This window comes from Marmota marmota, unplaced genomic scaffold (assembly GCF_001458135.2).
Source record: "Marmota marmota marmota unplaced genomic scaffold, marMar, whole genome shotgun sequence".
Lineage (NCBI taxonomy): Eukaryota > Metazoa > Chordata > Mammalia > Rodentia > Sciuridae > Marmota > Marmota marmota.
The window spans coordinates 42,399,816-42,414,875 of NW_025999990.1; the positions used below are offsets into that span (position 1 = coordinate 42,399,816).

General features: G+C 34.2%; 1 protein-coding gene across 1 annotated transcript in view; it reads right to left on the reverse strand.

The window, feature by feature from the left end:
• The window catches only part of Mib1 (MIB E3 ubiquitin protein ligase 1), a 132,507-nt gene that overhangs the window by 67,143 nt on the left and 50,304 nt on the right, over nucleotides 1–15,060 (reverse strand). The window contains exons 8-9 of the mRNA XM_015482491.2: nucleotides 8,991–9,135; nucleotides 6,962–7,095 (exon numbers count right to left, since the gene is read on the reverse strand). Coding sequence (XP_015337977.1) covers nucleotides 6,962–7,095; nucleotides 8,991–9,135 — 279 coding nt within the window. The remainder of the gene's footprint in view (nucleotides 1–6,961; nucleotides 7,096–8,990; nucleotides 9,136–15,060) is intronic.

Sequence of the window (15,060 nt, forward strand, 5' to 3'; positions counted from 1 at the left end):
GAGAGAGGGGGAGAGAGGGGGAGAGAGGGGAGGGAGAGAGAGAGAGAGAGAGAGAGAGAGAGGGGGAGAGAGAGCAAGCACTTATGAAGGACTCAGTGGTGCATGCCTTAATTCCAGCGGTTGGATCAGGTGGCTAAGACAGTAGGATGGCAAGTTCAAAGCTAGCCTCAGCAATGCCGAGGTACTAAGCAACTCAGTATGACCCTATCGCTAAATAAACTATAAAACAGGGCTGGGGATGTGGCTCAGTGGTCAAATGCCCCTGAGTTCAATTCCCAGTACCAAAAGAAAAAGGTACTTCTATTCCTGGATTTCCCCATAACAGACAGCTTAGTTACTACTCCTCCCTTACTGGACAGAAACCTGAATATTTGTCCCATGAAAAGGGTATAGGCTCTATCCTTTAGAAAGCTGGCACTTAAAACTCTATAAGTTTTATGTAAGTATTTACAAGCTGAAAGCAGAGAAACAAGGACCACTTCTCAAGTCTGAAAGCTAGGTCTATACCCTCTATGCCAGAGAATGAAGACAATTTTCTGGGGATTCAGATCAGCTCCACAGAAAAACCCTAACAACTATACCAGGAGTGGCCCAGAGCAACGTTAAGTCAAGGGCTGACAAACCCACAGTTAAGTCAAGGGTTGACAAACCCATTCACAGACATAGGAACTTTCAAATAAGGCTTTACATGCCCACTCTTAGAGAAGAAGGGACAACCAAAGATCACCAGACAACCAAGGAGGGGCTCTGACATGAAAAAACTAGGCCTAAAACAAACAGAAAAGAATAACTTAGAAGAGATAAAAAAATTTAGCAGGGACAAAAAATATATAAAGGACCTTACCAACAGTCTACTCAATAAGAAGAGAAAGTATAATACACACTTTAAATACCAACATGATGGCATGAATGAGAACATAAAGAGAGGGAAAAGCCTTGAAATTTAAAACTAACAGAATATTGAAAACTTAGGAATTAGGATGGCTTCATTCTTCTCAACAGCAATTCTGAAATTATGCTGAAGGAAAATCATCTCTAACTCAGAATTCTATCCCCATACAAACATAACTGTGAGGTTGGGGGAAAAAAATCAAGACATGAAAGATGTATTTTCCACATATTCTTTCTCAAAAGCCACTAAAATCTATACCTTAGAAAAAATACAGTAAACATGGAAAGACAATAAACACATAAAACAAGACATATAACACAAGAAAGAGGGGAAGGGAAGCCATCAGGGACTACATAAAGAGGACAGCTTATAGGTAGAGAATGTGAGAAGGCACTAAAAGAAATTTCTCTCAGAATATGAAACAAATATCTGATATACCTGATGTCATAATATGAAAACGAACAATTAGAAATTTGGGGAGGAATTAATAATAAAAATATAGATAAAAATGAAAAACTTTTTAAATTATGTATGGGGTTAACAGGATCTGGGGCAGATCACAGTGAAACTTTAGAATAAAGGAAACGTTCTCCATCTTAATACAGGTATAGATTAAGTGGCTGTATGCATTTGTCAAAACTCAACTTGATTTCACTGCATTAAAATTTATATCTTTATTTCTTAAAAAGGACTAGTAAGAACTATAATGAAAAAAAAAGTTGTGTAGAAAAATACATTCTAGCATACTCCACAGCTCAAATATAAATACCATTTACAAAATATACAAAATTATAATATACTATAACCATATGAAGAAGCTGGAAAGTGTGTGTATGGTTGTGGTGGGGGTAGACTGGAGGTGGTGAAAGGAAACAGAATCCTCAGGTTCCACAGCAGAAAAGAGAATTTATAGCACAAAATCAAAAAAAGGAAAGAAAATCAAGAAATAATAATAAAGCATGATATTAGAAGACAAGGAGGTAAATATGAAGAATATCAATTACAAGTTCAAAATAGTTGCCTCTAAATAATGAGAAAACAAGGGTGTGAAGGAAGGCATATTGTTTTTCATAATAAACCTTATAGAACTATTTTTTGGTATGTATGACATTGTTAAAACATTACTTTAAAATAATGGAAATGGACTAAAGCCTCTAATTATGAGACAAAGAGTGATTAAATAGATAAAAATGACACAACTACATGTTGCTTATAAGAAATTCACTTTACCTCTAAAGACATACACAGACTCAAAGTGAACAGATGAAGTAAGATATTCCACACAAACAGAATCCAAAAGAAAGAAGAAATAACCACACTTTTATCAAATAAAATAGACTAAATCAAAAGCAATAAAGAGAAACAAGGAAGGTCATTATATAATCATTAAGGGGTCAATTCAAAAAAAGAAAATAACAATTATAATTACATATGCACTCAAAAGAAGAGAATCTAACTATATAAAGCAAATTGTGGGGTGGGGGGAATACCAAGGATTGAACCTAGGGACGATTAACTGCTGAGCCACATCCCCAGCCCTTTTTTACTATTTTATTAGAGACAGGGTCTCACTGAAATGCTTAGGGCCCTCAATAAATTGCTGAGGCTGAGTTTGGATTCATAATCCTCCTACCTCAGTCTCCCGAGTCGCTAGAATTACAGGTATATGCCACTGCACCCGGCTAGAGCAAATATTAACAGACCTGATGGGAGATAAACACTGATACAATAATGGGGGGGGAGGGGGCTGAGAAGGTAGCTCAGTGGTGAGGCATGTGCCTAGAAGGCACAAGACACTGGGGTCAAACCACAGTTCACCAAATAAAAAAGAACAGAATATTGACAATAGTAATAGTAGAATTTAACATCCCACTTTCAGCAATAGACAGAAGAATAAATAAAGAAACAGAGTTAAAATGCATCCCAGAGCAAATGGACCCAACAGACATCGACAGAACATTTCATTCAACTACAAAATAATATACATTCTTCTTAACAACGCATGGAACATTCTCCAGAATAGATCATTTGATAGACCTACAAGAATTTCAACAAATTTTTAAGAGTGAAATCATATTGAGTTTTTTTCCAAACACAGCACAACAAAACTAGAAATCAACAACAAGAAGTCTATACAAAATGTGAAAATTCAACAATTTACTCTTGAACAACGTATGATCAAGGAAGAAATTAAGCAAATTTTAAAATTCTTGAAACAAATGAAAATGGAAATACACTATATCAAAATTTATAGGATAGGACAAAAGCATTATTAGGAATGTTTATGACAATAAAAACTTAATATCAAAAAAGAAGAAAGAATTCAAATAAACTACCTATCACTGTACCTCAAGGAACCAAATGCAAAATGAATAGAAAGAATGAAATAATAGGGATAAGAGCAAAAATAAATTAAACTTGAGACTTAAAACAATACAAAGGATCGAGGCAATCAAGAGGTAGTTCTTCAGAAAGATAAAATAGACAAACTTATCAAGACTTCTAAGAAAAAGAGAACATTCAAATAAAGTCAGAGATGAAAAAGGAGACATTACAACTGATACCATAGAAATACAAAAGATCTTGACAGGTTATCATGAACAACTATATGTTCACAAATTTGATAACCTAAAAGAAATGGACAAATTCCTGGACATATTCACCCAAGATTGAGTCATGATGAAATAATACATCTAAACAGACCAGTAACATGTAACAAGACTGAATCAGTAATAACGTCTCCCAACAAAGAAAAACCAAAAACAGATGACTTGCTTCAGTACTGAATTCTACCAAGATCAGCAATTCTTCTTAAATTATTAAACTACTCTAAAAAATTAAAGAGGAGAAATTCATCTTAACTCATTCTATGAGGAAAACACCCTGATATAAAAACTAGACAAGGACAACAAAAGACAAGAAAGCTACAAGCCAATATCTTTGCTGAACATATGTGCAAAAAATCCTCAGCAAAATACCCATAAATTAAATCCAACAGCAATAAAATGATAATCAATTGGAATTCATCTTAGGGATGCAAGAATGGTTCAAAATACACAATTCTGACGTACCACATCAACAAATGAAGAACAAAAACTGTATGATTATTTTAACAGCTGCAGAAAAAGCATTTGTTAAGATTCAACATATTCATGATGCAAACTCTGAACGTATCAGGTATAGAAGGAACATACCTCAACATAACAAAGGCTGTATACCATAAGTCAACAGTTTACATTATATTGAATGGAGAAAAACTGAAAGATTTCTAAGATTTGGAACAAGATAAAGATGCTCACTTCTGCCGCTTTTTTTTTTCCCCTACGTGCTGGTGACTGAATTCAGGCACTTGCACATACTAGGCAAATGAATGAAATTTCAGTCCTTTCCTTACTTTTATTCTACATTGTACTTTAAGTTATAGCCAAAGCAATCAAACAAGAGAAAGATGTAAAGGGCCTCCAAATTGGAAAAGAGGAAAACAAATTGTAGCTCTTTGCACAAGACATAATCTTTTATATAGAAAACTCCAAAGACTCCACCAAAAAACTATTAGAACTTGTAAATATATTCAGTAAAGTTAGAGGGTACAAAATGAACATACAAAAATCAATGGCATTGTTATACATCAATAGTAAATTATCTGATATAGAAATCGTGAAAGTAATTCTATTTATAATAGCTACAAAAAATAAATAGGCAGGGCACAGTGGCACATGACTGTAATCAATCCCAACAGCTCAGGAGGCTGAGGCAGGAAAATCATAAGTTCAAAGCCAGCCTCAGCAAGTTAGCGAGGATCTGAGCAACTTAGCGAGACCCTGTCTCAACATAAAACATAAAAAGGGCTGAGGATTAAATGCCCCTAGGTTCAATCCCCAGTTACTAACTAACTGAATAAATAAATAAAATAGATTTAGGGTTAGGTTTAGGATTAGGGTTAGTGTTAGGGTTACAATAAATTTAACCAAAGAAGTTAAATTTGATGACAGAAATTGAAGAGGACACAAAAGTACAGAAAGACATTTTATATTCATAGATGGGACGAATCAACACTCTTAAAATATCCATACTACATTTAAGATTTGATATGAAATGTCCAGAACACCTCATGTGTTGAAGGCTTGGTCCCGATGCAACAATGTTCAGAGGCTGAAGCTTTTGCGAAATGACTGGATCATGAGGGCTCTGACCTCATCATTGAATTAATAATTTGATGGAATTACTGGGAGATGGGACATAGCTGAAGAAATGGGTCCTTGGAGGCATACCTTTGTCCCTATCCCCTTCCTCTCTCTACAGCTTTCCTCCACCACCATTTCTACTTTGCCTTAGAAGAAATGGAGTCAGACAACCATACACTAAAACCTCTCGAACTGTAAATTAAAATAAATATTTTCTCCTTTCTTTTTCTCAGGTATTTTGGTCACTATACAAACTAACTAACACAACACCCAAAGCAATCTACAAATGCAAGTCCTATCAAAATACCAAAAGACATACCACATGATTTCATGTGAGAATAGAATGATGGTTACCAGAGGATGGGAGAGTAACGGGGAGAAAGGAGTGAGGAAAGGCTGATCAATGGTTATTAAATTACAGACAGAAGTAGTTCTAATATGCTATTATACCATAGCATGACTACAGAAAAAAATAACATAACTGGATATTTCAATAAGCTAGAGGAAAGGATTTTGGAATGTTTCCTTTATAAAGAAATGATAACTGTTTAGGAGACAGGTGTTTATATTCTTTTTTGGTGGTACTGGGGAATCAAACCCAGGGCTTTACACATATTCCCAGCCCTGCTTACCCTAATTTAAACATTATAAAATGCATACATTAATAAAAATTTTACATGGTACCCAACTAAAATGTGTGATTTTTATGATTTTAGTATTAGTTAAAAAAATAATTTAAATAAAAGAGAAAAACAAGTTAGATTTACCGATCAAATAAAGAATATATATGAAAGCATGCCCTAAAATATTTTTACAAGAACTTTAATAATTAAATGAAGACAAAATTAAGTATAACAAATGTAAATGTGCTTGACAGAATATAAAGGAAATCTGACTCTATCTTTAAAAAAAATTTGAAATTTCAACATCAAAAAATTATTTGTGACTTATTACAAATCTGAAAAATTATTGTTTTGCTGTAATTGATATCTATCCAATAAAGCTAAAATGTCACAAGAGTTTTGGAAAAGAAAGTAATACTTTTAAATTAGAGCTCTCATCTTCTAACTCTAGCATACTTAAAATCAAACAAAAATACAAAGAGGTGGCAAAACAGCCCTTATAACACAGTGAGGATGATTCAAATTGCCACATCAACTACAACCTCTGGCACTGAACATAATACTGGTACCAGCATGTAACCAATAACTAAACAAAAGTACAATAACTATGCTAGAATGAAAACAGCCCATTTAAAATATGGCTTGAGCTCCACTCCTTTGGGTTCACTCCACAGGCTCAGAAGGTTGACGAGGAACAGGGCTTGCGGGGAGGTGGGTAAAAAATATATATGTGTCTTGTAAAAAATAAGTAAAACATGGCTTGCGTGAATGGAAAAACTATAGCATCACTTATGAAGAGTTACAAACACATGACCTCTAATTCATCTACATTATAAATTGTGAAATAGTCAACTTTTACAGAAGGGTACAAGTTTAGATTAAATGTTTTAAAAAGAGATTAAAGAAACTATTTGTAAAATTTACTAAAAGATATTTAAAAGATGTCATATAATCACATTTACATGGAGAAAATTCATTAACATTTCCCAAAACAATTATCACTTAAAAAAACTATATGTAAGTTTTGTCAGTCATAAAATACAAAAGAAAATGTCAATTTTTTTTTTTAAGTGAACACTGAAGAATGCCTGATGCCTGCTTTAAAATACCTTAGAGAAACAAGAAAAGGGGAATAGATAAAACACATGTAGCAAAATTTTAATTATCTAACAAGGAAAAATCTTAATAACTGTTGAATATAAGATTCATTATAACTATGCTATTTTTTGTGTATGCTTCAAAATAATTTTTAAAATGCTCACATCCACATCTGGTCTTTTTAGCAAATCTTCCACTTTAGCAACATCTCCATTGGCAGCAGCCTTAACTAATTCTTCATTGAGGTCACCAGATTCTTGAGTTTCAAATAATTTCTTCAGGAGTTGTGAGAGTCTTTCTGCAAAGCATCAAATAAAGCTGCTAATATAGGAGGATCTCAAACCTTAACTACTAAAAGATAACTATTATCCATATTCCTATAATCTTTTCCTATTTTTTATTTCTATCATTAATGTTATTCTTTGTACTGAGCTATAGACAACTACCCACGCAAGTTATATAATTACTAATATATGAAGCTACATTAAATTCATGCCCATAAGCATTCTAAGTTTTCTACAATTCATGTGTTTCAAGTTATAATTGTAGAAAAATAGAGTTACATACTAACAATAATTCAAGATTTAGAAGTCATACTGAAGATACTATGAACGAACACTAGGATGGGAATATGACAATGATACAAACTTCCTTTTAGACTTTAAGTAAACCACAGTGCCTCTCGAAGCTCAATATTACAAACCTTAGAATTAATCAAAGTATCAATGATTATGGTACAAAAGTAATGTGATCTCTGTAGTATCCTGTGATATGCTTTAGGGGCAAAGCAATTTTCAGCTGAAAAAGGACATCTAAATGCTAACAACACACTTCATTAACTGTCAATTTTTTGACAAAAACAAGACCAACTCGGGGATAAATGTACAACTTTTTCATACGACTTTTTTTTCTAAATATAATAAATTAATAAAGGAACTACCAACAAGTTCTACTCCTTAACTCTTGAAGTAGCTACTGGAAAATAGAGGAATCACAAACTGGAGCTACCCCTTCACTCTTTTACTTTGCACATGGTCAGCATGAGATGCCACCCAACCTCAAGGTAAAAACAAACATTATTTGATTTAAACTTTAAGTACACTAGCAAATTACAACAGGAAATAAAACAAAAGAAGAGAAAGGAGAAAACAGCACAAAAATAAAAGTGGAGGTCCCCTAACATTTTCCTTTTATGTTTCTCCATTTACAATTATGGCTTTATCTTTTTACCTAAATGACAACAATGTACATGTAACATGTTGTAAAATGAACTAAGTTTGTTATAAAAAGCTAGAGTACAGGAAGAAAAGACTTTGGAAACAAGTCTCTCCAAGTATCCAGCAAGTTCACATTTTAACATGGTTTTCTACTTATTATGGCATGTATTAATAACTCTTATTAAGTGATAAAGAGAAAAATATGCTAATATTTTAAAATATCCAGGAAGAAAGCCAGTTGCTAGCAATAATGTCGTAAATAAAGAAAAAAAAATGAAGCAGTTTAAGAAGTGATAGTTCTTTGACAGAAAAGTTCTGACTACAGTGTAGAATATTGAATTTCAGGTTAAGAAGCCCCTGATAAACTCAAGAAAAAGCACATTATTTATGGAACTTTTCCAGAGAGTACTTCAGCCAGAATAAAGTTTGCTTATCACAAAGGAGAAAAAGAAAAACCTTTAGTGAAACTTTAAAAGATGGTCAGAATTCAACTGAGCCTATGTAATCTGGGAGAAAGCCAAGCACACACACATCATCATCTATATATGAGAACTGAGGAAATTAGCAAAGGTTCTAATGTAAACCATATTACTTTGTTTTACCATATTTTTTATTGGTACATATTATATAATATTATTAGTTGTCCATGCATACAATATTATTAGTCATACATGATGGTAAGATTCATTATTACATATTTATACATGCACACAATATAATATAATCTGGCCAACATCATTCCCAGTATTTCCCTTTCCCTTCCCTCCACCCGGTCCCTTTCCTTTACTCTACTAATCTCCCTTCAATTTTCATGAGATCCCCCACCTTTCTTTTCATTTTCCTCCATGGCTTACAGATACAAAGAAGAATGAAATTGTACCATTTGCAGGAAAATGGATGGATAGAACATTGTGTTAAACAAAATAAGCCACTTAGAAAGTAAATCATACTTTTAAAGAAACAGTGCAAAACGTACCACCAGATGCATTGCTAATGGCTGATCCTGCGGATGCTACCTTGGAAACTGCTGCTGGATTATAAGTCCAAGATGTTCCACAAACTTCCACTTTTAAATCACTGTCTGAATAAATCTGTTGTACTCGGCCAACTTTACCTAAAGTCTTTTCAAAAAACAGATAAGATTCATGTTTCTAAATACATATCATAAAATAAATCAGTGTGCGTGCACACACACACACACACGTACCCAGTACTGGGAATTGAACCCAAGGCTTCATCATGCATACTAGGAAAGCATTCTACCACTGAATTACATCCCCAACCCCTTCTATTTTGTTTTGAGAAAGGGTCTCACTAAGTTGTCCAGGCTGGCCTAAAATTTGTGATCTTCCACCTCAGCTTTCCAAGTACTTGTGATCATAAGCATATGCCAACACATACAGTTAGTTCTTACATTTTAAAATATTGACTTTACCTGCCAGGAGTGGTGGCACACACCTATAAACCTAGCAATTTGGGAGGCTTTGGCAAGAGAATTACAAATTTGAGGTGAGCCTGGGAAGCTTAATGAAGCCCTGTCTCAAAACAGAAATAAAAAGACTGGGGATATAGCTGAGTGGTAAAGTGTGCCCCTGGTTTCTATCCCCAGTACCACACACATACACAAAAAAAAGTATTAATTTTACTTGTTCCTAATTTCAAATATTTTAAAGGATATCCATTTTCAAATGAGTTATGTATTAGTTACAAACCTGAAAAAATATCTTTAAAAGATATTTTTAAAAGTATTACTTAATACATTAATACATCCTATATAAAAATATCTTAGTAAATACCATTACACTTCCACAAGTATATAAAAGGTCATGATAAAGTCTATCTTGTTCATAAAAACTTTTTATATTTAACCCCTTTTTAACCCTATATCTTGAGAACTTGCAAATCAGGTAGTCCAAAATCATGATCAATATAGTTTAGAAGAGGAAATAGGATTTCTTAAAAACAAAAAAACCACGACTTAATCCCCCAAAACTCATAGAAGGAAAATAATTTATGTAGTAAAATAGATATGTTTTTCTTTTTGTTTGTTCATGTTTTGGTACTGAGGATTGAAGCCAAGGGTGCTTTATCACTGAGCCACATGCCCAACCCTTGTTAATTTTTGAGATGGTCTCACTCGCAGAGGCTGGACTTTAATTTGTGAACCTCCTGCCTCAGTGTCCCTAGTCAATGGGATTACCAATGTGAGTCAACTCACCAGGAAGTAAACTTGCTATTTTGTATATTCATGTTTTGGAATCAGATGATTCAAACAGATGTAACCCAGGCATAGTAGCACATAACCTCTAATCCCACAGGCTATGGAGGCTGAGGCAGGAGGATCCTATGTTCAAGGCCAGACTCAGCAACTTAGCAAGGCCCTAAGCAACTTAGTGAGACCCTATTTCAAAATGAAAAATAAAAAGAACTGGGGTATGGGTCAGTAGTAAAGCAGACCCTGGGTTCAATGCCAAGTACCACAGGAAAAAAAAAGAAAAAAAAAACGAAACAGGATTATTTGATTTATGAGGTTTCTTATGATCCTGTGTTTGGTCAGTGAGAATCCATTCAAGTTAACTGCTGGTCTTCTTACTTTTTTTTTTTTTTTTTTTGGGGGGGGGGGGCCGGGGGACTGGGGATTGAACCCAAGAGTACTTAACCACTGAGCATTATATTCCCAGCCCTTAGTTTCTATTTTTTATTTTGAAGCAGGTCTCACTAAGTTGCTTAGGGCCTCACTAAATTGCTGAGGGTGGCCTTGAATTTACAATCCTCCTGCTTCAGCCTCCAGAGTTCCTGGAATTATAGGCACGCGCTACTACATCCAACTACTGCTGGTCCTTTTAATATAACCTTAGAAATCTTTGATGGCAGTCTGGGGATATAGCTCAGTTGGCAGAGTGCTTACCTTGCATGTACAAGGCCCTGGGTTCAATCCTCAGCACCAAAAAAACAGAAGAAATCTTTGATGGCTTCCTTGCTATTTAATATAAGGCTCATCTTCAATGCCTTCCAATGGGCTACCACTAACCATTTCTTCAAAGAGATTCTTAACTAAAGCACAAGGATATTTCAAAACCAAAACATGGGCACTGAGGTTGGTTATTACTACTAGAATGCTCACTGTTTTCTAGGTCTTTTCATTGACAGAACTGAGCAAAAAAGGTTTTGTTTTTTTTCCTTCTTTGTTTTGTTATATTTTGAAAGACAAATCATGAGATTAAACATTCTTCCAATTTGAATCAAAGAGACAGAGTTTTTATTTTATCTCTTCTATATCATATACATATTGCCCTTCTCCACTTTGATAATTCTTGTTCTCAAATTCACTGGGGATGAAAAAATTATGATGTAAGTATTCATTTGATTTTTTGTCACATACAACAATCTCAGAATAACAGTATCAAAACTACTATATAGAAGAAGAGTTCTGAAAACTGTGTATTTCTTTTTCATGCAGTTTGTGTATATTCCTTCTGTAAGGATATAAACACAAATTACTGTGTTTTAAAATCACATGGAATGGGGGCTGGAGTTGTAGCTCAGCAGTAGAATGCTCGCTTAGCACATGCGAGGCCCTGGGTTCGATCCTCAGCACCACATAAAAGTACATAAATAAAATAAAGGTATTATGTAAAACTACAACTAAAAAATAAATATTTTTTTAAAAATCACATGGAGGGGCTGGGAGTTTATAGTTCAGTGGTAAAGCACTTGCCTGATATGTTCACGCCCTGGGTTCCATCTGCACCACACACACACACACACACACACACACACACAATCACTTAGAATTTTCCCTTCTCTATGGTTATGCCAACCGAGGAAATATATTTAGATTCATGTATTTTCTACATGTAGGAAGGAGTCTTCTTTTTAAATTCAATTTTGTTTTACTATTATATAAAATGTGAATGCTTTTAAATCAAATACATAAAATAAGACATATTCAAAGACGCATCCCTTCTAACCTTGGTGCCCCATATCCTAGCCTCTTTTAATATAGGTAATTTTTGGGGTAGAGTGGGGGGTATTGGGACACTTAACCACTGAGCCATATCCCAAGCTCTTTTTTTTTTTCATCAAAGATAGGGTCTCCCCAAGTTGCTTGGGGCTTCACTAAGTTGCTGAGGCTGGGTTTGAACTCACAATCCTCCTGCCTCAGCCTTCTGAATCACTGGGATTACAGGCATGTGCTACCACACCCAGCTTCATTACTTTTCTTATATAAAATTTCTATTGTAGTAACAGTTATTTACATTAATTCGTTTACATAAATACATATATGTGTACATATATATCTCCTTATTACTTCTTTTAAAAAACATATACATTTATAGATGTATAGCTGTATGTATAGATACATATCTCTTACCCTATCTCCTTTAATATTTTGATTTCATCCCAGTTCATGTAACTAAAATACAATCAAACAGTTTATCGATCTTTCCATAAGCTCTCTTCATTACCACTCCAGTTTTGGATAGTTATACTTTACTTTGTTAAAACATACAGTCATTATGTTCTCTCCCCTTTCCATCAAAATTGTCATTTAACCTTAGTCATTTTGGTTGTCTTAAGACTCATTCCTGGGCTGGGGATGTGGCTCAAGTGGTAGCGCGCTCGCCTGGCATGCGTGCAGCCCGGGTTCGATCCTCAGCACCACATACCAACAAAGATGTTGTGTCCGCCGAAAACTAAAAAATAAATATTAAAAAAAAATTCTCTCTCTCTCTCATCTCTCTCTCTCTTTAAAAAAAAAAAAAAGACTCATTCCTAAGACTACTCAGAAAGGACTGATGGAAATAAAATTCTGTGAATTTTTACATCTTGATAGCAATCTGCAGCTATTACACTATAAAGTTACTTTGGTTATATATAAAATCTTTAGTTTAAAATTTTCTTTCCTAAGTATCTTAAATAAATGTTATTTTCATTGTTTTCTGACATAATATACTAAAATCAGATTTTTTTCTTTTCTTTTGTGTGTGTGTATGTGTGCGTATGTTTTTACTGAGGATTGAACCCAGGGGCCTCACACATGCCAGACTAGCACTTTACCACTGAGCTACATCCACAGCCCTTTTCTTGTTTTTGTTGTGAAACAGGTTCTCTCTTTCTGCCTTGGCCTCCGAAGTAGCTGAGATTAAAGACATGTGCCACGGCACCCAGCAAGATCAGATTTTTTCTTAATAGCAAAACGATTTTCCTTCAAGACCAATACTTTGGTTTTTAGCCTAGAAGTCCAAGAAATTGTTTCTTTTCTTAAAGACTTTCCCAGAATATGGTTCATTATCCTATTGTTCTGGATCAGTTTTCCCAAGTATGCAATGTACCCTCCCTCTAATGTTTAGTTTCAAATTCTTAATTTCAAAAGTATTCTTCTAGAATCACAGATTTTAAAGCTGAGGATGTATCTTGGTAGTAGAGTGCTTTCCTGGCCTGCTCTAGGCCCTACATTCAATCCCTACCATTGCAAAAAGTAAAACAAACAAAATGAAAAAATGTAGCATTTGTTTCATTTCATTTGAGTTTTGGTTTTCCTTTTGGAAAAGCTTATTAATATAGCTATATTGGGTATTCCATGTTTGCACTTCTGTGGAATTTTTTTTTGTATCTTTTTTATTGTTAAAATTTCCTACTTCTTGGCCGGGGTTGTGGCTCAGTGGTAGAGTGCTTGCTTCACATGTGTGAGGCACTGGGTTCGATTCTCAGCACCAAGTATAAATAAATAAAATAAAGTCCATCAACAACTTTAAATTTTTTTTAATTTCCTACTTATTTCCTTCTATTGCTCTATTTTTCTTTAAATTTTTTTGTAGTTGTAGATGGACAGCATACCTTTATTTTGCATATATATATATATATATATATATATATTTTTTTTTTTTTTAATATGGTGCTAAGGATCGAACTCAGTGCCTCACACGTGCTAGGCAAGAGCCTGCCACTGAGCTACAGCTACAGCCCCAGCCCTCCTTCTACTGCTCTTAAGACATTATCTGTTATACTTATTTGCTCTGTGTTCCTGCCAATAAATTAGTCTCCATTTCTAAAATGACCTTTTTGGGGCTGGGGTTGTGGTTCAGTGGTAGAGTGCTCACCTAATATATATGAGGCACTTAGTTTGAGCCTCAGCACCACATAAAAATAAATAAAATAAAGGTATTGTATCCACCTACAACTAAAAGATTATATATATATATTTAAAAATAAAAAATAAAGTGACCTTTTCTCTTCATTTCCTAAAATTTTAGCACATTATTTCTAATTGTTATTTCTTTTTTTATATCCTGTCATTTTCTTAATTTCTCTTAGCTCATTTGGAATTACCAGATTTTGGTTACATTCAGTTTTCTGTGCACATTTTTCTAGTACATTTTCATTGTATTTAGAATTATTCTCTTTTCTCCATAATAATTGTGGACTAGGATTCAACCATGATCCCTGCCACATTTTATGTGGACCTACTCACTCCTTTGTCTGTTGTTAATGAGCATTTGGTGAAAATGTATTGAATGAATAATAAAATTGAACTGTACTGTATGAGAGGAAAGCTAACCTCAGATGATTCAGATTTTGAGACCCTTAGAGACACAGGTCCCAAAAGCAAGAAAGCTGTGGTGGAACTGCTGGAAACTGAACGAGCATATTCCTATCTCATTCAGGGTCTTGGTATCAGGAGAGCCTCTACTGCCTAACACCATATCACATTCTCCATTGTACTATATCAAAAATATTAACACAAGACAGGTGTGATGGTACATTCCTGTAAAATTACCTCCTCAGGAGGCTGAGGCAGGAGGATCACAAATTCAAGGCCAATCTTGGCAACTTAATGAAATACTCTCTCAAATATGAAATAATAAGGTAGAGGATGAGGCTCGGTAGAAGAGCATCCCTTGGTTCAATCCTCAGTACCACAAAATATAAATAAAAAAAAGATCAACCACATCCCTTTCTGGACCTTCTCAGGCTAATTTAAGTGAAATAAATTAGAAAACAATTTCTAATTTGTTTTCTCCTTTTTTTTTTTTTTTTTTTTT